Below are 27,325 nucleotides of genomic sequence, written 5' to 3'. Positions count from 1 at the left end.
CTTAGGTGTTATGCCCTCTGGGAAGCCTACTCTCAGTCCTTGTCAGGTGTCTCCTGTGGGATCCAGCTGTCCCTGGGACTTCCCTCCTCCCAGATAGGGCTGTTTCACTGTATGCTGACTGCATATTTAACTCTCTTTCCAAGTACACTGGAAAGGAATCTGGTTAAATACAGTTAACATCTACATCCCAGGACCTGTGCAGGACCTATAGTATTTCATGAATTAAAAAGAAACAAAGAGAAAAGGTATCTGGTTTATTCAGGTTGCTGTGATCTCCCTGAGAAATAAGAGTCAGTATAGACTAACACTGTCCAACAAACAGAACTTTCTGCCATGATGGCATTATTCTGTAGCTGCACTGTCCCCTCATGTGGCTGTCTGAACACTTGAATGACTAATGTGACTGAGAAACTGAGCTTTTAATCTTAATTAACTTAAATTTAAGTTTAGCCACATGTATTTAGTGGCTACTGTACTGGACAGTGCAGGTCCAGCTCGACCAGTGGTTCTCAACTGAGGGCAATTTTGCCCCCACAGAGAACATTTGCCAATGTCTGGAGATATTTTTAGTTGTCACAATTGGGGAAGTGCTTCTGATGTCTAGTGGGCAGAAGCCAGGGATGCTGCTAAGCACCCTACCATACACCGGACAGGCCCCACAACACACAATTATCTGGCCCCAAATGTCAGGTATGAGTTTGAGAAACCGTGGTCTAGACTGTCTAGCACCTGCCTTTTGACAAGGACAGACCCTCAACTGGAGACCAGGAACTGGGATTGGCCACAGGTCCTGGGCTGCCCCCAGGAAGACAGATGGGTCCAGAGGCCTCAGGGAAGTCCCTAAGCCCTTTATTCCATCAGCCAAACAACAAGCATTTACTGGGCATATGCTTAGCTTGTGCCAGTGCCAGGACAGATCAGAGATGGATCCTATCCTCAGTGAAGGCTGCCTGCTCTCCCTCCTTCCAGGGTCCTTCAAGGATCTTGGCAGGGGGATGGGAGGTTGGTGCAGGGAACACTAAAGGTCCTAGCAGCCATTCATAAGTCCATCTATGTCTCCGGCCCCACACGGTATCAGCCACTTCCCTCATCCTCATAGGCGATGGCAATCCCTCGTCTTCCACTCACAGCTTCTGTCACTGGCGTCTGACCCAGGCGGGGCTCCAGCCCTTGCCAGCTCCGGGAACTAAGGAACGAGGCTGTAGAGGGAGGGGGCTCAGTCTGAGTGCACTGCATCTGGAGAAAGAGTTCAGCTGAGAGTGGAGACTTGTACATTTACCTGCAGGACTGCTCTCAGCCAGTTCCAGCCGGGGCCGTGGGGTCAGGGCCAAGCTTCCAGAATCATTTGATGACTTCCAGGCAGGTGGGGGTCGGAGATCTCCAGTAATGAGTGACACATCTGGGGTTTCCCACAGCTCTGACTCAGGTGGTGGGAGAGGCACGTGGAAGGGAGAGCCTGAAAGGGAGGAGGAAAGAAAATCCATACTCACCCCCTGACTCCGTGCCCCAGGTTTCCAGCTTAGGCAATGCCCCACTACTCACCAGGCAATAAGTCTGCATAATGTGTGAGGTGGGGAGCCAGGCCTGGAGGTGGCCAGGCAGGGTTGCAGGCAGCTTCCAGCTCACATGGTGCCAGTATAGGCCGGAAGAAGCTACCAGAAAGCTGGGGGGCTAGGGCACCCAGAGGACAGGCTAATAGCACAAAGACATCCACCTCAGGGAAGTTGGCAAGCTTGGCGGGGGTGGGCCGCCCCAGGGCCAACACATAGCTACGCTTGCCGGCAGCCTGAGTCAGGTTCCGCAAGTGGGCCAGTGCCTCACGGTGTTGAGCTACACCCAGTGTGCCTGCCAGCAGCCCTACAACGTGGGCATCTCTGGCCCTCTCTACCAGATATCGTCTTCGTGCCCTTAGCCGTCCAGCCCGGGCACCCTCATCCTGAGTCTTCCCTGTATCTGGGCAGCAGGAGAAGAAGGGTCGACCTGGTGCCCACCCCAAAAGCAGCCGACTCAGGTCGGGGTCAAGGTCTGGGTCAGGGCTGGCCTCAGAGCCCCCCACGTAGAAGGCACCATACTCTTCTAGACGCCTCCCTGGGGCAAGAGAGAAGTAGCGCCCAAAACGCTCCAGGGGCTTAGGCTCTGGACTCAGGGAACCCACTGGCAGGGGAAAAGCTGGGCTGGAGACTAGCAGGTCCAGGTACCGTGGGCGCAGGAGAGTAGCCAAAGCCTCTGGAAGAGAAGGAAGTAGTGTTGATGTTGGAGCCTGGCAAAGCAGGAGCTCCCTCATCCCCAGGAGACTAAATATGACCCAGTAGGCTGGGGCCAAGCCCATATCAAGAGTTCTATGGATGTATACGGAAATGGGGAAATTAAGGCAGAAAGCAGTCAGCCCACCCTTTGTGCATACACAGGCAAAACCCCTTACCCAGGGCATGGGCACAGGCCGGCTCACTCAGCAGCGCCACAGGCGCTTTGGGGTCTGGGTTCTGGGCCTCAAAGGCCTTGACGCAGAGCTCCAAGGCCACAGAACGTTGACCTAGGACGAAGGCGACGGGCAGTGGGCGGGCTGGGGGGCTTAAGCAGGCAGGGCCAAAATGTATGAGAGCCTGAGCTCCAGCTTGCTCAGCACCCAGCACATCCATGCAGCAGCTGCAGGGGAGATAGCATCAGTGAAACGGGTTTTCTTCTGGAAGCGAGTTGCTGTCATCACTGGAAAATGTGGTCAGTGGATAAAATGGTTTCATTAAAGGAAGACATTGTCAATGAAGGGAGCTAGCATCAGGAGGGGAGTCATTACCATTATCATCAAGGAGAAACACCACCATTGAAGGCAAACACTGTCATAGATGTAAAACCCCATGAGCCCCGGATCCCCAGGCCTGGCCCACCTAAGGCCAAGTTCACACCTGCCGTAGGCTGTGTCCCCCAGAATGAACATCTTTGACCCTGTCGTCTCCTCCAGTCGTGCAGCCACAGCCACAGCATCTCCCAATAGCTGGTCAGGGAACTGCAAGGCAACCTATAAGCATAAACCATGGAGTCAGGGACAGCCTCTCTCCCACCGAGGGCTTCTTTAAAGCAATATTCCAGGAGCTCCCACTCAACCTTCAAAGCCCCCGGTCCCAGAGGTGCACTCTGCCCCACGTAGTAGGTGGAAGGGAGGGATGGTCAACGCGCTGCGGACAGACTGATTCCCCCACCCTCTCGCCCTCACAAAATCCCCCAAGATCCGGATCCTCTGGGAGACCCATCCCCACAGAGGCGAGCCACCCTTCCCTAAGTCTGTCCTTACTCGTTCACACCCCAGGTCGCGGATAAATCCAGCGACTCGCTCCAGCTCGTACACTCGGTCCAGGTCCGGGAGAGGAGTGAGCAGTCCTGGCACCCCCGCCTCTCGCTGCAGCGCCGCCTCGGCAGGGCTGCTAAACATCGACTCCATGAGGCACAGCTTGGGTTGTGGGATGCAGCGGGGACCTTCCTGGGACAGCTTCGGGGTCTGAGTCCTCAGGAGCAGCACTCAGGGGATCAAAATCGCCTTGTGGGGGTAGGGAAATCACAGTCGGCCTTCGGCCGGTGGGCATCCCCTTCAGCCATCCGAACTCCTGTTTCCCCGCTACACGTGGGACTACCGGGGAGGTTACTTCCGGGTTTTAGAGGCGGGGCTGATAGCGATTTTGCCAGTCCTAAATCAGCACAGCTCCCGCCCTCCAATCCTCGCCACCAAGCCCCGCACAGAGAACCAATGTTCTGCCTGAGTCCCAGGCCAGCCGGAAGTGCATTGAGGAAGGCGCGGAGCCTTGTGGGCATTGTAGTTCCCCTGGCGCTCCTTTTGGGCGCTGGGAGTCCGGTTCAGCCCACCCGCGGCCATCAGGAGCACCAACTTCACTGTTAAGCATTTCACGTGCACGCTATCCTCTGGGCAGTATCACTGCATAATTCTTTCATTCATTCATTCTTTTATTTTTGACAAGGTCTCGCTATGTTGCTCGGACTGGAGTGCAGTGGCGCAATCTCCACAACCTTTACTTTCTGGGCTGAAGCCATCCTCCCACCTCAGCCTCTTGAGTAGTTGGGGCTACAGGCGCGCGCCACCACATCCAGCTTAGTTTTGTATTTTTTGTAGAGACAGGTTTTTGCCACGTTGCTCAGACTGGTCACCAACTCCTAAACTCAAGCAATCCACTCACCTCAGCCTCCCAAAATGCTGAGATTACAGACTTGAGCCACCGTGTCCGGCTACACTGCATAACTTTAAACTTGGTGCCGACCAGCTCGGGTTTGAATATTGTGCTTGGTCACTTGCTGCTGAGTATCTTAGGAATGTCTCTATGCCCATTTCCTTATCTGAAGAATGGGGAGTTGTGACAATAGTACCTCTTAATAAGATTGTTGGCCGGGCGCGGTGGCTCAAGCCTGTAATCCCAGCACTTTGGGAGGCCGAGATGGGCGGATCACGAGGTCAGAAGATCGAGACCATCCTGGCTAACAGGGTGAAACCCCGTCTCTATTAAGAAATACAAAAAACTAGCCGGGCGAGGTGGCGGGCGCCTGTAGTCCCAGCTACTCGGGAGGCTGAGGCCGGAGAATGGCGTGAACCCGGGAGGCGGAGCTTGCAGTGAGCTGAGATCCGGCCACTGCACTCCAGCCTGGGCGACAGAGCGAGACTCCGTCTCAAAAAAAAAAAGATTGTTGTGAGGGTCAAATTAATTTATCCACAAAACTTTACAAAGTAGTTCTTTGGATATCGCATGCAGTGAAAGCATTTGCTATTTAATCGGCCAAATACTGAGCACTTACTGTACATTACGCACTTCATTTTTAGAGTTTACAGTCTTTGGAGTAAGAAATATCCCGAATGGTACCAAGGACATGACTGGCACATCCTCAGGTCACAGGAGATGCTTTGCACAGCCCCAGCCATCCTCAAACACGCTGCTTCCCATCAATACCCCCAGGGCATACCCCATAGACCTCTACCCTCCAGCTCCTCACATCCCCTCTACCCCCCATGTTTACTCATGTGTAAACACTCTCACATGCACCATCACTTGAAATGCCCTCTTTACATACCTCTGTCAGACAAGGAAACTGAGGTTCAAAGAGACTGCCTGTGTAATAAGACACGAATTCAGTAGCACAATCAGCATCAAACCCAGATCTACTGAACAGGGAAGGGATGGGAGGAATGTGGGAGTAACCAATTCCCCATCACCCACAAGGAGATTGAAAGCTCAAGGATAAAAGTGGGGAGAACTCAGTCCTGCTCTTCAGATCTTACTGAGGAGAAGCCTGGGGTACCTGAGAGGCAGCCTAGGTGAAACTATAGCTGAGGAGACAGAAAGGGAGGCCACACTGCTAAGGGAAAAAAGCAAGAGCAGGTCAGGAGCTGTCCCTGGTGCTGACTGATCCCTGACCATCCTGTGCTGGAGGTCCTGTGTAAGCGGGGAGCAGTGAACATATGGACACTAGGTCCTACTTTCCTCTTTTCTCCTCTGCGGCTGAGATCTTCTCTCCCTCACCTCCCTGTCACCCACCCACCCCCCCTCCCCACACACACGCAGTCCCTTTCAATAGCCCTCCTCAACCATATGCAAGTTCGATGCTGTATTTAACTCCACATCAGACACCCCTCCTGGAAGTCAAAACCCCACTCCATTTCTTCACTACCAAATGGACCCAGCCCTACCCCACTTGCAGCCCAAAGCCTCAAGTCCTGTACCTAGGAAGCCTGCTATTCCTGTCAAAAGCTTTCTCCATGAAGCCTTCCCTCACTTCCTTACCATTCTCCCAGGTTGGCATGGTAGCTATGGACTAGATCAACCTTTGTTCAGGGCAGAACAATGCAGGACAGAGCTAGGGGCCTAGTAATCAGCGCTGTTGATTAAATAAATGTATGCATACATGCATGTTGGGACTAATTTAATGGGGATGGCGGGGTTGATGACACTAGTGCAACCACCCCACCCCAAGGGCAATGGCAGTATTCTGAAGGGCTCCAGCCTAGGTGTCTTGGCTACAGCAATATCTCTTCCAACCTGGGAGCTAGAGGGTGTTCCTACTATTCCCTCTCAGGCCTGGTCCAAGCATCCTCCCATCCTTCTCCCAGGCCTTCTGGACCCAGGCTTTCAGTTAGGTGGTGGTGGCAGCAGAAAGGAGGCAGAGACAGCAGTGAGGGTCCAGGTTTACTCTTTGGGGATAGGGAAGGGTGAAGAGAAGGGGTGGGTGGGATGGGGGCACCCCTCAGTAGTCAGCTGTGTAATCTGTGCCATGGAGACCCCGGCACAGCAGTGTGAACTCCTTCACCATCTCCTTCACCCGCCTCTTGTTCACTCGCTCGCTGAAGGAGAAAAGGGAGAGCAGGTTAGCACCAGCCACCACCACTGCCCCCTCTCTGCCTGAGCCCAGGCCCACCCCAGCTCTGCTCACCGAAGGATCTGCTGGCTGAAGGTATCCTTCTGTTCAGGGCTGAGGCGGGCAGAGGGAAAACCAGGTGGCTGCAGGGCCTCCTTGATCCACATGCTCAGGAGGCTGAAGCAGTGCTTGTTCAGGGCGAACAGGATGTCGGCAAAGCAGTCCATGAGGCTGCGGGAGGCCTGGCCCCCAATGGCCTGAGGGAGAGGGGTTCTCAGCACACCAGGGTGTTGCCCCTTCTGCAGCAAGAATGCCTAACTGCCCCAGGCCCTCTGGACAGTTCCTAAGCCAAACCACATCACGGTGAGCGCTTTTTGAGAGCCAGTTGATCCCCACAGCAATCCTAACAACTTTCAGCCATTTAATTGAAAAAGAAACAGAATCTGAGAGCTTAGGGAACCAAAGGCTCAAGCCTCCCAGAAGGCCAGCTGCCTCAGCAGTGTGGGGCCCTCACTCCCATCAAACCCCCCTTTGCTCCATCTCACCTCCAGCACTGCTATGAGCAGCATACGACCGTCTTCCTGTACCACCTTTCCCACAGACTCTACTTCCCCACACCGAGGCAGCAGCTCTGTCTGCAGAGGATGGAGAGGCCCATCAGCCCAGCTCCTTCCCAGCTCTCCCTGAGGACAAGACCTGTACACCCCAGCCCTACTGTCTGGAGTCCTGGGCAGGCAGGGCATTGGGGTGGCAGTGGGTCAGGGTTCAGCATGGGACTCACAAAGAAGCCACAGGAGGCCTTGACAGTAGGTGCCTCAGGGAACTTGAGGGCCAGCACAGCTGTGGGACAGGCAGAAGCAGATCAGTTTAAGGATCCTCCTAGGGGAGCCCCAGGCCCACCCGTCCGTCTCGCCCCACTTACCACACTGGAACACAGCTTTGACATCCAATCGTTCACACAGGAACAAATCTGGCTTCCGCTTCAGAGCCTGCAGGAGGTGGAGCTGGTAAGCCCAGCCCCAGCCAGCTCCAAGGACCATCCCCCCACTCACCTGCCACCCTAGCCCCCAACTTCACACCTCACAGGTAAAGGCTGCCAAAACCAGCTACCCAGCCATCTCTGGGGGACCCGGACCACCTCAGAGTTCAGTAGGTCAGGTGAGGACAGCTCAAGGGATGCTATGTACGTGTATGTGTACATGAATGCACGGGTGTATGTGAGAGAGGTTGGGGGTGGGGATAATGCAGAAAGTTTGGGTTCCAGACACCTTTCCCTCTTCCCTCCATCAGGGCCAGATGTCTTGCAGGCTCTAGGTTGCCAGCAGTGACTTCATGTTGATTCACAGAGGGAGTTAAGCACCCCAGGTTTGTGAATAGGGCAGCAGGAAGAAGAGATGGCAGCCAGACAGGGAGCCCTCAGCCCAACAGCCCTCCTCCCATGTCCCTCCTGTATTCCTGAGGCACCCTCTAGCTCCTGCTCAAGAAGAGGAAAAGTACAGCAGGAGCCTTGGAGCCTCGGCCCCATCTTTCACCCAGGGTACCCTGTGTCCAGGCCCTCTTCGGCCATACACCCACCAAGGAGTCAGTGCTGCTGTGGGTGAAGGGGAAGAGATGAAGTGAAGGGGACAGATGGCCTGCCCCGAGTGGTACCAGGACATGACTGGCACATCCTCAGGTCACAGGAGATGCTCTGCACAGCTCCAGCCATCCTCAAACACTGCTGCTCCCCAGCAATGCCCCCAGTGCATACCACATAGACCTCTACCCTCCAGCCCCTCGCATCCCCTCTACCCCATGTTTACTCATGTGCAAACACCCCCACATGCACCATCACTTGAAATGCCCTCCTTACATACCTCTGTCACACCCCTAACATACACACGCTCTCCCCATCTGGAACACACCCTCATTACACAGTCACACATCACACCTGCACATCCCCAAACCATGTCCACACACCTACACCCTCAGCCTTGCCACAGTCCCCCTGTGCACTCTCCCAACATACCCATCCACAAACACACATTCAGACACCCTCCCCATCAAAGATACACCCTTGAAAACACCCACACACATATCCATCCAGGCCCAGAACACTCCCTGTTCTTCCCTCCTCCCAACCTCCCCCTCCCCCAGAAACTAGACTTGTAAGTTCCAGGAGAGCAAGAACTGTGCCTGCTTTTGCTCACCATTATATCCTCAGTACCTAGCAAAGTAGAGCATGTATCACACACTCAATAAGTATCTGTGGAATGATTAAGCAAAGAAACACTCCATTTACCCCAACTCACAGGTTAGGGGGTCTGCATGCTAGGAACCCCTAACACACAGAAGCCCCCATCACTAACTCCATGCCCCCACAGCCCAACATGCATCTCCAAACCATACTCTGATACAGACATACCAATGACTTAACATACACTCCTATCCTCCATAATACACACTCCCACAACCCAACACACACACACCTCCAACCCATGTCCACGCTCTAAATCCATCAAGGCCTAACACATCAACAAACAACACAAAACACACAACACATCAACATACAGCATACATCAAGGCACACATTCACCCCAGCACCCAACACAATACACACACTACTTACAGGTGATTTCTGTTCCCTTCCCAAACCAAACTCAAAACATACAAAATAAGGTCTCACACACTGAAACACATACAAAACGCAAACACATCCTAATGTGGAGCCTGCACTCCACCTCTCAGCAGCAGCTCAACCTCTCCAACAGCCCAACTCTGGGCTCCACCGTGCACATTCCTCTTCAGCCCCTCGCTTTGGAGCTGCTCCCAGCCTACCTCTCAGGAGCAGGCTGGGGGCACTGAGGCAGGCAGTTCCCGGCAGGAGCACGGGGACAGTGAACCCCAGGCCCTTCAACTCCAGCCCTACCTGTGAACTTCTTGGGCAACAAGAAGCTGATGGGCGCAGTCACCACCCCCTCCCTTTCCCATTCCCCACCCGAAGCCAGCCCAGCTCCCTCCCTTCGGGATCAGCCTCTCCCTGGTCTTTGTAGAAGACTGAGCTAGTTGAGGCATAGGGGCACTAAAGGAGGATGTTGGGTTGTCAACTTCCACGGAAACAGATGAAGAAACTCTATTCAACTGAACAGAAAAAAAAATTTGTCAACAGAAAGCTAAAAATAGGCTTAAATTGAATTTCAACATAAGAGAAAGAGAAAGAGAGAGAACAGAACGTGAATGAATAAAACTAAAACACACCTGTGCCAGGAGTTGCATAAATGAATCAACAATATCAGGATGATCCCTGGGCCCTAAAATATAATAAAGATGGAACTTAAGAAAAAATTATACAAACAGCAACTCAACCTCATATAGTTATGTGGGACTGAGAGCCTGCAGGGAGACAGCGTGGGGGCACATGAGCAGCAGGAAGCAAGATAAAGAAACAAAACATACAAAAACCATGAACTGGGAGAAGCCCAACAGAAAGAGACGGCAAAGTGAAGGACGGGCCTGCCCCAGCTCCCTCCAAGGGGCCTTCCGCCTACTCCCCACTCCTCCTCGGGCCATCCCCTCGTGTTCCCTTGGTACTTGAGCAATTCTGGACTCCACATAGCTGAAGAAATGGCCACCACACTTACTGTGGCCTCTGGCAGGTTGGGGTAGACCTACACCGCTCCTAGCACATACCTCCCAGCAGCCAGTTATTGAAGAGGAGAGCCGGGATGGCAGGTGGGGGGGGGGGGGGTCAGTCCTTGGTATCTCTTTTTTGTGGTTTATCTGAGGGCCCTAGAAAGGCCAGGGCATCAGAGCCTGAGTAAGTGCCACCTCACTTCAATGGCCTTAGGGCTCTTGATCTGGCAAAGGAAAATAATCTATTTGGTCCACTTAAACCAGAGGACTCTTGCTTAGGTATGGCAGTGCCCAGCATGCTCTGGAGATGGCCTGGCAAGTCACTGGCAGGGAACCAGAGGAGGAAACAGCATCATAAGGCCAAAAACAAGAGCCCCACCGCAGCAAAGCTCCTCCACATGGACACAGACTCAGCAGAGAGCCAAGCTCAGGGCTGAGGACTAGTTCCCATCATCTGGACATGCCAAGAAATAGGGAAAGCAGTCAACGTGTCATCCCATGGTCCAGTGGGAAGGCAGAGCCCGAGGAAGGAATGGCTAAGATTGGGATGGCGTAACAGGTATGGGAGCCATCCTGTCCAGCGAGACAACCAACAAGCCCAACAAATATGATGTTGGACACTTCTGCCTCCAGTTCTGATGATTCCTGAGGCAAGAATATGGCATGCACCTGGAGCTCCTACCCAGGCTTCTCCACTCTGAGGAGGATGTGGTGCAAAACCATCTGCCTAAGACACCACTAAGTAGCTGTGTGATCTTGCGCAAGCCACAAATGCTCAGTTTCCCCATCTGTAAAGCAGATAATCTCTGCCCTGCTTCCTTCTCTAGGCTATGAAGAGTCACCAGTAAATAAAGCCTGTTCCTTTGGTATCTGAACTCTGAGTTATTTAAGTCCTAGAAAGTGAGGCCCAATGTGCACCCTGCAGGTTTGATATTCAGCAGCCACCCTGTTAGAGGTGGGCCAGACAGTGAGAAGGTTCCAAGGGCAGAGAGCCCTCCCTCTTCTTTACTTAACAGCGTCTGTGGCCTGCTGTATTCTGGCCTCATTCTGGGCACTGGGGATGCAGAGAGAAGAAACTCAACCCTACCCTTGAGGGGCTTAGTCTAGTAAGAGAGACAGACATGAGAGCTGATTATTGTGTGTGATCGGTGCTGTTTCAGCAGTGTGTACGGGATGCAGTTTCAGTACAGTTAGAAGCACCCAATTCTGCCTCAGAAAAATTACTTTGAGAAGTGATGCAGTCTTCCTCCTTTGTAAGGCATGAAGGAGTGAGAGTTCACCCAGTAAAGGGCATAGGACATTCCAGTCAGAGGAGCAAGGCACAGGGATCAAATGGGACACGGTAAGGAAGAGGCAGTGTGGCTGGAATGTTGGAGTCATGAGGACATCGGCAGGAGAGGACAGGAGAGGCATGACAGAGCCTTGTCATGTGGGTGGGAATGGAACAATAAGCTGAGGGCAATGGGAACAATGAAAAGGTTTTAAGCCTGGGAAGACAAATGCTCAGATTTGTGTTTTCATGAAGATTATAGCTGCAGTGTGCAGAACAGATTGGAGAGAAGGGGAGATGTCAAGAAAACCCACTAGAAGGTTGCTGATAATCCAGGTGAGACCCTAAACTGAGGCAGTGGCCACAGAGGTGGGTAGAAGTGGACCGACCGAGAGAGAATCAGGAGCCAGGATCAATGGGGCTTGTCCCAGATTGGGTACAGGGAGTGGGAGAGGTGGAGTTGAGGATGACCACACCAGGTTTCTGGTTCAGTTTTCTCCCCAGTTTGGACCTACTCCATGGCCCACAGAAACAGAGGCCAGGATCATGAGACCAAGCACTGAGGATATGAGCTGCAAGTACTCTGGGCACCACCCGAGACCCCTGGGGAGCCTCAAACCCGTGACCACGAATCCAGGCAAGGCTCATGAGGCTAGCTGAGCAGTGTTGTTTTTTTTTTTGTTTTTGTTTCTCCAAATTGGAAGCCTGGATTAGACAACACGAGAAGCCTGAATGAAGCCCCTGCTCCCAACTCTCTCAGGCAAAGGGCCACAGTGAATGGAGGGCTAGGACCACAGCCAAAGGTACTCGACTTCAGGCCTAGAAAGGACTAAGCCTTGATGCGGGGAAAGGAACAAGCAGTCTCTGAGTACTTCACTGTGCAAAAGCCCCCGAGCCAGGGGCCCAGAAGATGTGACTTTAACACCTGTAAACAATCATTTCAAGTATATGGTATCTCCGTTTCACAGATATGGAAATGAAGGCCCAGCAAAGGTAAGTGACTTGCCCAAGGACACACAACTAGTTGGTGGTGATGAACTTAGAATCTAGGTCTAGTTGACTTCAAAAGCCCGTGCTCTTTCCACTTTTCGTTATATCCCAAAGTAAAGGAGCCAGCCTAGTGCCCCAAGTCCCTCAGAGCCTCTGCCCACCTCCCACCCCCACCTCCTTCTTCCATATCCAGACTGGCCCTGAGCCCAGCAGGCCAGCAGAAGACATCATTCACCCTCTTATGCACTTCAACCTAAGGTTTCAACTATTTGTAAGGTGCTGTGCTTGATCTCACAGGTTTCCCATCAAGTCCCACGTGTGACTCAGGGGACAGAGAAGAACAGAGTGGGCAGCTTTGGCTCCCCATTTGGGGAAGCAGAGGCAGTGGCAGTGGCAGCAGCAGCAGAGACCCTGGTCAGGACCTACCTTGCTGGAAGAGAGTGAGTGTGACGGAGGTGACGAGCAGGAAGAGGGCCTCAATTGGGGGAAAGTGGGCAGGCTCATGAGCAAAGATGTGGACCAGCTACAAGAAAGCAGGGAATGCTGGTCAGCTGAGACCCAGTCTCACCAGGATAGAGCAATATCCCTGGAATGCAAGTGGGGACCCCAGCCACAGCAGCCATCTGACCCACCCCCACCCAGGGTCAGGAGCTCTGCCCCAACCAGAAGGCCCACCTGTCGAGTGAGGTCAAGAGCAGAGGCCTGGGGGATGGTGCTGTACATCCGACCCAGCATCTCACACAGCTGTGGCACCATGGGGGCAAAGTCATCCAGCAGCGTCTTAACAGACTTCTCAAAGATAGCGCACACCGCCTTGGGAAGAAAACAAAGGGGCCCTGGTCAGCAGGTCATGACTGGCTGGAACAGCGCTGAAGCCCTGCACAGAGGGGGCCTAAAATCGGGCCCTTACCTATAAGCCTTGCCTGGCCCTGCAAACAAAAGAACGTAAGCAAGTCTGACCCTTACCCTGAAAGGCAGGGGCAAAGGCCCTTCACTGAGGGGCAAAGGATGTAACTGTAGAACTTAACTCCTGCTACTTACATCTCTACCATTTCCTCTCAGGGAGCAGCAACAGCAACAAAAACCTGAATTGAAAAGGGACCAAAGGCAGGTCTCTGGTGCTAAAACAGATGCCTGAGTGTCACTCGACCCTAATATTACAGTTCTTGCGTTAAGCACTTCTCATATTGGGGAGTTCTAAATGTCTTCCCAAAAGACTCCTTATCTCTATGGGGCAGGATTCACCTCCCTTGTTTCTCCAAACCATTGTAAGCTGAAGTGTGGCAGTAACATCTTACCCTGCTATACCTCTGAGCAGTCACTGTGGGAGCAGAGGACAAGGGTCAGGGCTCACCTCCACAACCTGGGCATCATTCAACCATTTGCTCAGCACCTTCTGGATAAGCTGGAAGACCTGCTGCAGCACCACCACCACCTGAAGACACAGGAAGAAGTGAAGTGCTTCTGCTATTGATCACTGTGACCCACTTGAGAAGGACTTGGTAGCAGGGAGGAGGGGAGCAGTTCAAACCTATTACCCCAGAATGCACACTGAAGACCCAGTGCATGGGTCCCCTAGGGGAAGAAGTGGTTTGCTGAACTCTCTCATGAATGAAAAAGGAGGATATCCTGAATTCTAGGGATCATCTCAAAGGAAGCCTCAAACTGCAAAGCAGAGATATCACAAGTGCTTCATAAGGTTACAAAAACTTTGTAGACTTAAAAAAAAAAAAAATCCCCCCTATCTCTGCTCTGTAAAACCAAGGCTATGGACTAGCCTCTGAAGAAGTGCAGATGTTATCTCCTCCAAATAGGCTTGAGGTAGGGAGCCCCAAGGAATGCACAGATGCAGGCTTAAGCTGCTCTCCCAGCTTACGGAGGAGTAGAGAGCAGACTGAGGTCCTGGGAGGTGAGGAAAGGCAGGATGATGACTACCATGTAAAGAAGCAGCTCTGTGGGATGACAGTGGCCCAGGTGTGGTCTAAAGCCAAGAGGCTAACTGAAACTGGGTTGGGGAGTTAAGCAAAGAGGCCACGATGCCCATGGCTTCCTTTTCTCCTGGAGAAATCCTGGAGGGAGTTCTGGGAATAGCAACCAAAGCAGTCTTTGTAAAGAACTTTACAATATGCAAACTACCTTCACTTAAGACCACATCTGCTATCCAGCACAGTTCTATGAATTGAGTAAGCCAGACATTTCAATGTTCTCAGTTTTTAATGGGAAGCTGAGGCTTGCCCCAGATCAAGCAGCTTCTAAGTGGTCACCCCAAAACCTGTGCCCAAGCTTATCACAAGACTTATCACATTGCTTTGTGACAATCTGAGCAACTTGAATTTCCTCTGCACTGGGAGCAACTTGAAGGCCAGAACTACTACATGTGGAGGATGTAATGAGCATCCTTAGTGCTCACAGGGGACAGTAAATGTTGAAGTAGAAGGCCCTACAGAGCTGGAGGTTGAACAGGGGCCCATAATAACATCACTTAAGGGTTGAAGGATATAACGTCAATGTCCCTCATGAGGCTGAGGAATCTCAATGACATCACCCTAATTGGGCTGGGGACAAGGACAACATCACACACAGAGTTGAGTGAGATAATGACATTGCTACCTACAGAGTGAGGCAATTATAGGTCATTCATGGAGTCAGAGGACCAAATATATCACCCCCACGGGGCAGGGAGAACAATGACAACATTACCCACAGAATTGAAGAGTGACAATGACATTCCCACAGGTGGGGGTGGGGGGATGGCAAAGACAATGTCACCCACGGGGTTGGGTCCCTGTGGCACTGGCAGCTTCCGAAGCTCAGGGCCTTCGTGATCATCCTCATGATGACTGATGTCCAATGTGGTGAAGAGGTTGGAGAGAAGCCCCAAGATGTGAACAATGGCCAGCTTGTTGGAGGGATTGGGCTGCAGGGAGAAGCAAACCAAGCTCCAGATCTCCTAGCCCCAGTTTGGTCCCCAGATCACTGAGCCCCAGCTCTAAGGGCCAGCTCCACCTTCACCCCTCATCAGCCACAGCGTACCAGTACTGCTCCCGGCCCCCAGAGCTCACTCACTATCTCCTCTGCCAGCTTCTCCAGTTGCTGGATATAGGGTGAGATAAGCGAGTGCAGGTTCTTAAGAATCTCCTCCACTTGAAGAGCTGACAGCAGGAAGCCCAGCGCCTGCATCAGCCACATGCACTGGCTTGTCTGTGGGGCAGAACATGGATGGTCAGTCCTGGCCACATCTAGTTGTGGGGTAAGAAGGAAAACGGGCCTCTTGGGAGAAGAAAAACACAGAGAATAAGGGGTAAGAGGAAGGGGAAGGCCAAAAAACAGGATTTCAGGGATAAGAGATTCCCACAAGACCCCCAAGGAGACCCCTAGAAACTTCTGAGCCGCACCTTGTGGATCTGTTTCATCAGCACATCCTGCGGGGGAGAAAGAAGGAATGTAGTATCAGCACAGTGCAGAGTGTGCTCTGAAGCTCACTACCATCCAGGGCCCCTGCATACCTGGGACACGGCCACAATGTTGGCAGCATAGGGAGGCAGGTCATACTTGCACTCTCGGCAGATCTTCTTGAGGGTAGACACAGAAGAGACAGAGAGCTCAGGATTGCCTAGGGCATGCAGTACCAGGGGCAGAACACTGTTGATCATGACGGGGTGGTCAGCCAGCCATTCAGACAGAGCTCCTGGAGGAAGGAGGGAGACAGAAGGATCTTTGAGACAGGCCAGACTGGCTTTGTACCATGTCTCTGAGGCAAGCAGAGTTCCTGGCAGGGTCAAGTTGCAGCCCTAGCACAGAGCACTGCTCCATTCAGAGGACATATGCATGTGCATGCTCAAACATGAGCCTTACAGCTGAGAAGCAGGGAGAGGTTACTCAACAGAAGCCCAGTACTGCCGTTTCACTGACAGTAAACTAGCCTCACTGAATTCAGCTCAGTGTGCCATCAGATGGACCCCCTAGACCTGCCAGGACAGTCAGTTTGTTACAACACTGACTGTGTGTAGGCACATGGCTCTCCCATTCTGGATAGAATCCAGCATGCCGGCTGTGGCCGGGGTGGGGTGCTGTGGCTCTGGGAATATGGTCATGGGTGTGTGCCAGGTCTCACCAATGGTGAACATGACAGTGTCTGCCAGCTGCACGTTGCTGATGCTGATCCGTGGGATGAGGCCAATGAGCCCAGGCACCACATCAGAATAGTTGACATCAATGGTCTCTGCGATGGATTGGAAGCCGTAGAGGAGGGCCTCTGTGTGCTGGGGAAAGAGGGTGCCACTGGCTTGGATGAGGAGGAGGGTGTGACAGGTCTGGGAGGGCTGAGGGAATCAGGCTTGGGAGGTACCTGCCAGGAGTAGGGCTCCTCTGAGCTGGTGAGCAAACGACCCAGCTTGTCATAGAGGTTGCTGAGCAGCTCGGCTCCCAACATCTCATAGACATACATGAGCGTGTCTGAGATGTCCACCCTGAGAAGCAGATGAAGGCCTTTTATACTGCCTGGATCCTGACCCTGGATCCTGCCCCCAAGCCCAGGAGCCTACCCCAGTACCCCCACAACTCTGCAACAATGCCTAGAAAACAGAGAAAGGAGTCCCAAAATTCAGAAAGCCTGGCCTTGGGCCCCTTCCCTCATTGCCTTCATTATTTCTGGACTCCATTTTAGAGGAGCTGGCCTGCTACCATCACCTGTAAATTCGGAACTGCTCCTTCTCGTCTGAGGACCAGAATCCATATTCCTCATCAGAAGGGAACTGGGCCTTGTGCAGAAGCACATCCACCAGCTGGAAGTAGACTGGCCGGTACACCTGCTGGTATACAGCCTGCTTCTCTGCCTCAAAGGATAGAATATCATCCTGAGAGAGCCAGGGAAGACAATTAGCCACCTCACCAGCAGCCACAGAAGCCCATGATCCACCTTCTTCCACCACAGCCCAGTCCTACTGGAGGTCACACAGACACACCTGCAGCGTGTACCAGAATGTGAGGGTTAGGGAGCTGGTGGTCTCATTGACAGGATAGTGGCCAGGGATGCCTGTGCAGAACATAATCATGTTGACAAGTGCCAGGAAACTCTGCCAGTGCTCTACTTGGTCCAGCAAGGCCCTGGGGAGGAGGAGACACAGTCAGGTCATTCTACCTCTCCAGGGACTTCCATAACCCCACCTCTTAGAGGGCCCTACTATCCCACCCCCAGCTGCTCCACCCCTTACCGGGAGTGGTTCTCGCCCAGGGCCACAGCGATGCGACAGATGCCATGGGAGGTCTCCATGTCCCCGTTCTGCACTGCCTGCCGCAGTTGTTCCTGCAGACCCAGCACCAGCGGGATGAGCTTCAGGAGCGTGTTCACGTACCTAGAGGCATGAGGTAAGAAAATCCATCAGAGCTCTCTGCTCACCCCCACACTGGCTTTAAGAGAAAGGCATAATCTCCTTGTCTTTCTTCAAAGCTCCCCTCCCCTTATTAAATCCTAAGCAAAACAAGGGTCAGGGTCTACATGGCAGATTTGATGTTCCCTATGTTGGGAAGAACCTTAGGTCAGAGCCCCCAGAACTCTGAGAGGGAAGTATGAGAAGGTTGGTATTACGGGTTGAATTGTGTTCTCCAGGTGGACTGCGAGCTGATTCCAGAATGGGTGAAGATTTTGTTTTTTGAGATGGGGTTTTGCTATGTTACCCAGGCTGGTCTCGAACTCCTGAGCTCAAGAGACTCGGTCTCCTGCTCAGCCTCTGGAGTAGCTGGGATTACAGGTGTGAGCCACCACGTCCAGCTAGGTTACAACTTCTGGGGAGGTTGAGATGAAGTGAATATATTTTGCATGTGGTGATAACATGAAGTTTGGGGCGCCAGAGGGCAGACTCGCATGGGTCAAATTATGTCCCCACAAAAAAGATACGTTTTTTGATAAATCCTAATCCCCAGTACCTCAAAATGTGGCCTTATTTGGAAATAAGATAATTGCAGATGAGGTTATACTGGAGTAGGATGGACCTGAACTCCAATATGACTGGTGTTCTTATAAGAAGACATCCATGTGAAGACAGAGACATACAGGGAGAATGCCACATGAGGACTAAAGTAGAGAGTGGAGTGATGTAGCTGGAAGCCAGAGAACACTGAAGACTGCCAGCAAACCACAGAGCTAGCAAGAGGCAAGGACGGAGTCTCCTACAGGTTTCAGAAGGAGCTCAGCCTTGCCAACACCTTGATTTCAGACTTCTAGCCTCCACAATTGTGAGACAATGAATTTGCTTGGTCTTAAAGCCACCTAGTTTGTGGTACTTTGTTATGGTAGCCCTAGGAAACTGATACAGTCTGGCAGGGGTGATTGAACAAGAGTGGAAGACAGAAGAGTAAACACAGGATCAGAAGCCCTGATTAAAAAAAAAAAAAAAAAAAAAAAAAGATTTTGGAAGGCAGCAACAGCTCATGAGAGCATCAACCCCTGCCATCCACTCTACTCTCTACCACCAAATCCCAACTCTTGAGGAGTCTGGTGGCAGCACGGAGGGAGAGAAGTAGATAATGAACTCAGAGCTAAGAGGCCAAACAGACAGGATTTGACGACTGACTGGATATGAGGAAGGCGAAGAATAAAGGCAACGCTCAGGTCACTGGCTAAACAACTAAATAGATGGTGGAGCTATTTACTGAGACCTGTAGGGTGAGGAATGGGGAATAGCAACACCTTTAATGGGAGGTGGAAGGTGATAAGCTCAGTCTTAGATAAGTTGATTCACAGACACCTGATAGGTTATGCAGGTAGAAGCATCTAGAAAGAGTTGGATATAAAACCCTGAAACCCAGCATAGAGGTTAGAGCAAAAGCCATAGATTTGAGAGTCATCAGCTAACAGCTGGTAATTGAAGCTACAGGAGTAGATGAAAATTGCCCAGGGAGAATGTGTTGAATGAGAAAAAAAATAAGAGGGTCCAGATCAGAGCCCTGAAACACAACGATCTCTAAAGGAGAAGGATAGATAGCCCAGTATACAAAGGGGACTGAGAGAAGCCTGGCTCAGCCCACTGGATCCCTCTTCAGCACCTTGGTCTGTGGAGATGAGACTAAGTAGAGGAAGCCACGCTCTAACAGTAGGGATCAGGTGCTTGGGACCCCTCTGTTGTCAATCATAATGTCACCATAGCAATCTATTTTAGGGAGTGGGGGACTGAGGATCCCAGAAGGAGTTCTATCTGGACTTGCCCCAAGCAGGTTGCTAGGCAGTAGCCTCATATCCTTGGTGGGAGGATGAGAATGACAAAAAGAGGCAACCAGCCCAGGGACATCGGCCTCCTTCTCCACATCCCCATTCTGGTAGGAAAAGTCATCCATGCCAGGATATCCCCAGCCCAGAGACAGCCCCAGGGGGTGCTGCCTGGAGACGGCTGGGATAGCTTCAGTCTCCTGACCCTGACACGGGCTGCACCACCAGACAATGGGCATTTTCAGGCCAGACTCTGGCACAAAGACAAGGGGCAGGGCCAAGGCTATGGCCCACAAGCTCCTCAGCAACTGAGATGGGTGCAGGAGGTAGCGCTCTACCCCCATAGCATCTCCACTGTATTCTAAGGCTCCTTCCTCCACCTGCCAAAGTTTATGCAGATGGCAGATACTCAGTGAAGGTTCTTAATGTGTCTCATCTGAGCCTCATAATAGAACAAATCAAGGATAATACAGCCTCAAAGGGCTCAGAGTATCATATCACTCAAGGTCATACAACTTAGAAGCAGAATCCAGGTTGAAACTTCCCCTTAAACTGCTACAGGTCTGCTTTTCTTTCAGGGCCCAACCAGGATTTCCCCAAAGGATCTATGTGCATCTCAGCCCATATCTCCAGTCCTAACTGATGGGAGCCCCCAACAGCCTGCCTAATTCACTTTCCCTCCCTCCCTAACTCCCCAAGGAAAGCTTTTCCAGCATTAAAAACATATTTCTGGAAAAAAAATACATTTCAAAGGAGAGAGCCAGGAAGCAGCAGCAGCTGTGGAGGAGCAAGAAAAGGGTGACTTGAGTGCAAGCTTAGCTAAGGGGAGGGCCAATGTCAGGACACCTAGGGAAGGCGTGCCTGGATGACCCAGGAGTCAAAGCCACTGAAGGTGACTTTCACAAGCCAAAGCTGGGAAACTAGACTGGGTAGAGCAAGGACCAGGCTCGGATTCTGGGTTGGATGCAGCTCACCCATGGGAAGAAGTTCCTGCATAGATTTCCTACCACCTGAGCACCTGTGTCTGCGACCTGTGAGTGGACAGAAGAACAAGTCTGAGGTCCCAGAGGTTTCTAGGTTTGGGGGAAGGAGACAGGGAGGATGTCTTTACGACCGCAGCTGAGGCTGGGTTCAAGAGGCCTGGCTCCAATCGGTCAGTTCAAGTAGCCGAGGCAGGGCTGCTGGGACTCCTCCGCTGCTGCTCACACGGAGCTCAGCCCAGACCTGCAATTAGAGCTTCACTTCAGGAGCAGAGCTGAGAAAATGGGGAGAGTTGCTAAGCAACCAAGGGGCTGCAGCCAATGGGCGCCAAGGAGGCTGTGGGTTACCTCACTGGCTCCTTGCTCGCTCATTCGTTCAGAGGAGAAGGGGCATCAATTACCTGCCAAAGCCCTTGAGACTGGCTGGGCGGGTAAACTTGGGTGTATCCAAGGACACCTCACATCACCCACACACTTGCCCTGATCTGTTTCCCTTAGTCACCAACTGTCAGAGCCCACCCAGCACTTGAGCTTCAGGCTGCCAAGAGAGGCCTTGATCTGGGACTAGGTATCCACCTTAAGCTGGAAAGCCTGGGAAGCCGGGGGATAGGTATCATAATAACTGCCAACACAATAATGAAACCAAATACTGGCAACTGCTGTTTACGGAGTACATAGGAACCATGCTAAAAGCTTCACGTTCTCTTATTTAATCCTCATACCGAAACAATCTTTTATTTTTTAAAATCAACCCCAATGTTTAAAGTTTTAAAAGGCAGTCGTTAAGCACATTATCTATGTGTGTATGTGTGCGTGTGTGTGTGCATATACATATATATACACATATACACACACACACACACACATATATATATATGAAACCAACTCCTTTTCAAATGTAGCCACTGAACAATTAGGCCCACTTTCTATCGCATGATTCCGGTTCTACTTCTTATGACCAATTCTAAAAGTAAACGGCCTTAATCCATTTAATAGTAACTATGTTTCTCTTTTAAAAAATAAACAGTTGGCCAGGCATGGTGGCTCATGCCTGTAATCCCAGTACTTCGGGAGGCCGAGGCAGGTGTATTACCTGAGGTCAGGAGTTCAAGACCAGCCTGGCCAACATGGCAAAAACCCGTTTCTACTAAAAATGCAAAAATTAGCCAGGTGTGGTGATGCACGCCTGTAATCCCAGCTACTCTGGAGGCTGAGGCAAGAGAATCGCTTGAACTTGGGAGGCGGAGGCTGCAGTGAGCCGAGATTGTGCCACTGCACACCAGCCTGGGCAACAGAGTGAGACTCTGTCTCAAAATAAATAAATAAATAAATAAATAAACAAACAGTTACCATTAACCATTAACAGTTACCATTACCATCACATAAAGTATAAATGAAGAACATACACACACAGTTCCCATTTTAAAACATGTAACGTATGAATAACCCAAACATACAAATGCATGCTGCTGACCATCCCAACCCCAGCAGAGACCACAAAAGAACTCCCATTACTCAAGGAGTCAAAATACTCTTTACTGAACACCAGGGGCAGGACTTATGCACATTATCCTATTTAAACCTTTACAACTCTGTGGGGTTGATATATCATCCCCATTTTATTAATGAGGAAACTGAGGCTTAGGAATGGTTTATCCAAGATTTCAGATCTAATAAGTGAACATTCTGGGATTCAAATTTAGATGTGACTAACGCCAAGGCTTGAGTCGTTAGCCACTGTCCATGAAATCTCTTTCAATGGTTTTCCCTTCCAATTCTGCCAAGGGTCCCAAAGCCCCATCTCTGAAATGTCAGTGTCAGGGCCTCCAAACTCACTTTTTCTAATCCAGCTCATACCAAAAGTCTCAGTAGGCCATTTTCTCTGCTTAAAATCCTTTAATATCTTTATATCATCTTCAGGATGAAGATCAAAATCTTAAACTTGGCCAAGGTCCTGCATGATCTGGGCCCAGGTCTCCTATAACTCTGGCCCTTAAATCCTGCTGTCTAATCACACCTAATGATTTACAGATCACCAGACCCTCTGGGCTTTCACTCTTCCCTTGCTTGGGCTCTTCCATCTGTCTGGAATGTCCTCCCTATCTATCACTTCCATCTGGCTAACTCTTACACAGCTGGGTTGTCACTTCCTCTGGGAATCCTTTCATAGCCCTCAGACTCAGTGAAAGCCTCCTCTGGGTTCTTGAAGGCCCCTGCATTCTCCATCAGAGGATTCATCATGTTGATTGTACTTGCCATTCATGTGTCCACTAGACTGTGAGCTCCGGAGAGACTGAAGCTAAAGGATTTGTCTCTGTGCTCCCAGAGCTCAGCACAAGGCCCAAAACAGGACATGCTCAATGAATATTTGCAAAACAAACACTTCACTACACTCACTTCTTTAGGGCCCTTGAATATATCATGATGCTGCCCACAAGTCTTTGCAGCTGCTGTGGTTCCTAAAGCCTAGAACACTCCACCCTCCTCCCCCAATCCCTTCCATCCCCACCCCTCCTAACTCAGGCAACTCCTACTTTCCTCCATTCAAAAAACATCAGATGCTACCATGTGCCAAGCACAATGTGACAAAGTAAAATGACAGAGTCCCTGTCCTCACAGAGGTGAGAGAAATCATGTTATGGGCTAAGAAGGAAAAATACTGGGAGCTCTGAGGTAACATAAGAGAGAAGATCAAACTTAGCCTTAAGAATCCATTGAGGACTTCCCTATGCTTAAGCTGAGGCAAGGTGTCAAGTACATGTGATGAGCCAGAGGCTGAAAGGAACATGGGACATTCAAGGAATTAAAGAAACTGTGTGAGAGTGTAGAGAGCAAGGAGAGTAGCATGAGATGAGGCCGGTGATGCCACACTGTGCAGCACCTTTATGAGTCACATTAAGGATTCTGAGCTTTAACCTAAGAGCACTGAGACGCCACTGAAGGCTTCTGATCAGAAAGATTAGATCCCCATTTTCAAAAGATCACTCTGGCTGCTGGGACAATGAAGGGTATAAGAGTGAGGACAAGCTCTACAGTAACCTGGGGAGAGAGACGATGACAGCTTGGACTAAGGTGGTAGCAATGGAAATGGAAAAAAAAATAGATTTGCAATGTGGTCAGGAGGAGAACAGCCAGGACTTGGTGACTAGTTGAGAGAAGGAAAAGAGAGTCAAATATTTTAATTGAATAACTGATAATTAGTTGTTTAATGTCTGCCTCCCTGTCTGAACCATGAGGACAGGGACCATGTCTTCTTTGGTTCCTTGCTGTATCTCCAGCATAGGACCAGGTATCAATACACACTCAATTAATGTTCATTGAACAGATGGATGGATGGATGTGTGGCTGGCCAAAGAGGCTGTCTTCTGCACGGGTGGGGACTAGCTCACCTTTGGGCATCAGGCTGTGAGATGGCATTCACAATGGCCTCCACACTGCTGTCGAAGAGCTCTGAGTCCTGCAGAGCAGCGAAGGCAGCCTGAATGAGCGCCTCACAGTCCTGCAGTGGCACCTCCAGCTGCACCCAGCTGGAGAAACACTTGAGCACCTTCTGACGCACACAGCTGGGTGAGCTGGGCTGCTGTAGTAGTTGCTCCAGCAGCGGGAAGACAGCCCCACATTCCACCGCCAGGCTGGTCCGCACCAGGCCTTTGCGGTACTGGGGTAGGCGGCTGGTCTGGAACTCCTCAGGCAGCACTGTCAGTAGCTCTAACAGGGCTAGGCAGCGACCCTGGCCATCCACTGGTGAGTCCTCAGCCTGGAAGAGTCGTACCATATCTGCCACAGCACATGGCCAAGCGTCAGGCATCATGCTGAGAGCCAGTGAGGCCAGTGCCACGCACAGCCGAGTCAGTACAATCTTGGAGCCACTGGCAAAGCGGGTGATCTGGGTGAAGAGCTGTGCCTTTAGGCTTTCATACTGGTCAGTGGGGATGTCACTCCAGTAGCGAGAGATCTTGATGTGAAGAGCACTGGCCCCAAAGTACTGGATCTCTGGTACCTTGTCAGGTTGCAGTAGCTGCCAGCTGAAGTGCCAGGCCTGTGGGGAGACCTGGGCCTGCATCAGCCACTTCTGAGCCAGGTTCTTGTTCTCAATGTTGGGGTCATAGTAGAGCTGGTGCAGCGCCTGCAGGACAGCACAGGACTGAACAGGTGCTGGCCACTCTGGATCCTGCCAGAGCCCAGAACAGAGGTGTGACTTGGTCCTGCAAGGGTGCTCCCTCTCCCTGACTGGGGGGCTGAGCAGGGAGAGCTCAGGGCTCTGCAGTGTTTCCTGGGCCTGGGGTCCTGCTGATATCTTGAGAGCCTGAACCTTGTTCATGCTCTACCATATCCTCTTCTCCTTATAGCAAAACATTATGGGTTCAGAGAGGGAATCTCCACAGGAAAGTGAAAAAAGAGGAAGCTGATCTCCCCAAAGGGGAGGCACTTGAGGGCAAAGCCCAGGTGGAAGGAACAGCTTCGCAGGGATGAAGCTAAGTCTGAGAAGGGCATGGAACAGCTTGAGGGGACTTGACCCTCCCAGGCACAGCTGCTCCCATCAACTCCAACAGCTCCTTTCAGCTCCCCCAGGATCATCCCTAGGTCACTCCAGATGCTGGCACCAAAGCCAGTGTGAAATCAGAGCAGGACAAAAACTTTTTCCAGGCAGCCCTGGGGCACAGATATACTGGAGGGGAGGGTGAGAACACTCCTCAGACGGCACATGTCCAACCAACTGATCCAGAGAAGCCTTGGCCATAGCTGCAGCCCTGGCAAACACCTCGCCTAGTGCTCTCCACTAGCAGAATCCCCAGGGTCTCAATTCCAATGGGACTTTATCAAGTAAGAAAACAGTGAGATTTATCTCCCAATAGCACATGGAACAGTGCGCCACCATGCCAACACTGCCCTGCTCCAAGGGGTGGGAGAGTGTGGCCAGGACCCTGACCCTTAATCAGGCTCCATCCAAGTAGGCTTAGCTCTATTCGTACCCCTGACAGCCAGTTATGGCCATTGGCCCTTGTTTGGCCCCTCAGGGATGCCAAAGCAGACAGAAGAGATGCATCCTCATTATTTGTTATGGCAAACAGGGTTAAGGATAACAAGTGAGCATCTGCAATCATTCCCTGCTTTCAAGTAAGGGAGCCCTATCTCCCCATTCATCCCAGGGTGTATGCATTCCTGCATTTCAGGTTGTAGGGAGCAGATACAAAAAAGAACTAAAGAGGCAGTTCAGAAAGATGGGCTGGGCAGTGGGGGAGCCTGGGAGGGCCATGGCAGGGAGCTATGTGGGCAGGTGAGTAGGGAGGAGCCCCGTAAGGCTCCCAGCTGGGCCAGGACCCTTGGACTCAGCACAAAACAAAGGGAGACAGCCCCAGGCCTGCCTGCTCAGGACTGGTCTGGCTTCCATCCAATAAAGGAAGGACCCTTCTTCAAAGAGTCGAAACAACCCAGATTGTTTTAGTTCCAGATCATTTTCTGAGCCCTTGGCTCAACAAAATCAGGTCCAGGATGGTTTGGCATCAGGATAATTCCAGGAGACTGAGCTGCAGGTCTCCTGGGTTCCCAGTTTCCTACTGCACTGCTCATGCAGTTCCCATAGAGCTGGAAAATAGCCAGTCTGGATGGGAGGCTAAGTCACAGCACCCTGAAGGGACCATCCCAAGACCCTAGAGTATCTGTCCACAGGGGACCTGCCTGTAAGGAAAGACAAAAATAGCCCATTAGGGCACTGCAATACTGCCTGCCCAGATAGACAGCAAATGCCAGGTGCTCTGGGGGCACCATACCAGCGGGCACCCAGCCCAGGCCTGAGCTCTGCCATTAGTGACAGTCCCCAGAACTTCTGCTCTGTCACTGGAGTGCCCACCCCAGAGCCCTCATACCTTCTCCACGTTCTCCACAGTGAAGTCCAAGGCTGGTGCTGCTCCAGCCCCTGCAGCCCCCGGCTGCTCCTCCCGCCGCTCCATCTTTGCTCCCTCCCTGGCAGGGAGGTGGGCCCTGATCTGTCTTCTGCCCCAGCCCCTTGGCTGCTGGCCCCCTGCTAGACCCCGGCTTGGGTGCCCAGGGAGTGGTGGGGTGAGGGGGAGCCCAGGGCGGGCATGGCTGCCGAGGCCTCCCCACCTCGTTTGGGGGTGGGAGGCTTGCCAGAGGCCAAAAGGGGTGCTCTCAGGAGACCCAATGAAAGGGACTCCGAGGAGGGAGCCGTCAATGAGGAGCTCTCAGGCAGGGATCCTAGCGGTAGGTAACAGCTCTGTCCCCAGAATCTGTGTGGAGGGAGTCACTGGGGAGGGAGGCCTGCGGGGGAAACCAAGTCCCTGGCTCTTGAGGGGTCACAAGGTCGATGGCCTGTACCCACAACACCCCCGCCTGGGTGAGCTCTCGGGTGCTATGAAGAGGTCATGGGGCTGGAGGGTCACGGGGGAGAGAGCCCTTCGTGGTTACGGAGGCGTCCGACGAAGCGCGGAGATGCAGCTCCGCGAGTCTGGGGCGAAGAGTCCGTGGAGTTGAGGGGCTGTGGCAGGTCCCTTCCGTTCGGCCTGGCCCGCGCTGTTCTCACCGCCCCGCTACAGCCCAGCTACCGCCGCTGCCTCCGCCCCAGTGACTGACAAGCAAGCCCGCCCGGCCGGGACGGGGCAGGGACCTCGGCAAGGCACGGGCTGCCCCGAGCGCCTGTCCCCGGCACCGCAACTCAGGCCCCCACCCTCGCCAGTTCTGGCTCGGCACGGCCCGGCACCGCCCGGCACGGCCCAGCGGAACTGCGCGGAAACTCATTCCGGGTCTTTAGCCCTGTCCTCGCGCCAGTCCGCGCTCCCCTGAGCAGGCGGTGGAGCGGCACGCCGCCCCAGGCCCCCGCAGAGTCTAGGCCCCGCCGCTGTTCACCCTGGGAAATGTAGTCCATGTTGCGCCTAGCCGGAAGGCGGCGCCCTGCGGAGGCGG

At 52.3% G+C, this 27,325-nt stretch overlaps 2 protein-coding genes across 7 annotated transcripts; both read right to left on the bottom strand.

The window, feature by feature from the left end:
* Positions 1–239: 239 nt before the first annotated feature.
* DPH2 (diphthamide biosynthesis 2) lies at positions 240–4,011 on the bottom strand. 4 transcript variants are annotated; one of them, XM_003891754.5, is made up of 6 exons: positions 3,290–4,011; positions 2,904–3,016; positions 2,423–2,646; positions 1,543–2,226; positions 1,280–1,456; positions 240–1,199 (listed from the first exon to the last, which is right to left on the bottom strand). In XM_003891754.5, exons 1-6 carry the CDS (start codon positions 3,434–3,436, stop codon positions 1,075–1,077), a joined length of 1,470 nt encoding a protein of 489 aa, XP_003891803.2. In that variant the 5' UTR covers positions 3,437–4,011; the 3' UTR covers positions 240–1,074. The 4 variants fall into 4 exon arrangements, with proteins under 4 accessions (XP_003891803.2, XP_009205180.2, XP_017816265.2 ...); XM_009206916.4 differs by having other exon boundaries at positions 2,423–2,706; positions 3,290–4,010; XM_017960776.3 differs by having other exon boundaries at positions 2,423–2,533; positions 3,290–4,010.
* A 1,888-nt stretch (positions 4,012–5,899) lies between these two features.
* IPO13 (importin 13) lies at positions 5,900–27,244 on the bottom strand. Of its 3 annotated transcripts, XM_003891749.5 has the most exons (20): positions 26,272–27,244; positions 23,794–24,530; positions 17,434–17,574; positions 17,185–17,326; positions 16,910–17,076; positions 16,569–16,689; positions 16,335–16,482; positions 15,727–15,908; positions 15,616–15,642; positions 15,287–15,421; positions 14,994–15,137; positions 13,575–13,655; positions 12,896–13,033; positions 12,647–12,743; positions 9,586–9,638; positions 7,271–7,337; positions 7,130–7,188; positions 6,894–6,983; positions 6,424–6,605; positions 5,900–6,334 (listed from the first exon to the last, which is right to left on the bottom strand). In XM_003891749.5, exons 1-20 carry the CDS (start codon positions 26,353–26,355, stop codon positions 6,238–6,240), a joined length of 2,892 nt encoding a protein of 963 aa, XP_003891798.1. In that variant the 5' UTR covers positions 26,356–27,244; the 3' UTR covers positions 5,900–6,237. The 3 variants fall into 3 exon arrangements, 2 of the variants coding, with proteins under 2 accessions (XP_003891798.1, XP_021796319.1); XR_646956.4 differs by lacking the exon at positions 9,586–9,638; XM_021940627.2 differs by lacking the exon at positions 5,900–6,334 and having other exon boundaries at positions 6,575–6,691.
* Positions 27,245–27,325: the final 81 nt, after the last annotated feature.

The sequence above is a fragment of the Papio anubis genome, chromosome 1 (assembly GCF_008728515.1).
Source record: "Papio anubis isolate 15944 chromosome 1, Panubis1.0, whole genome shotgun sequence".
NCBI lineage: Eukaryota > Metazoa > Chordata > Mammalia > Primates > Cercopithecidae > Papio > Papio anubis.
This window is presented reverse-complemented; position numbering and strand designations above follow the sequence as displayed.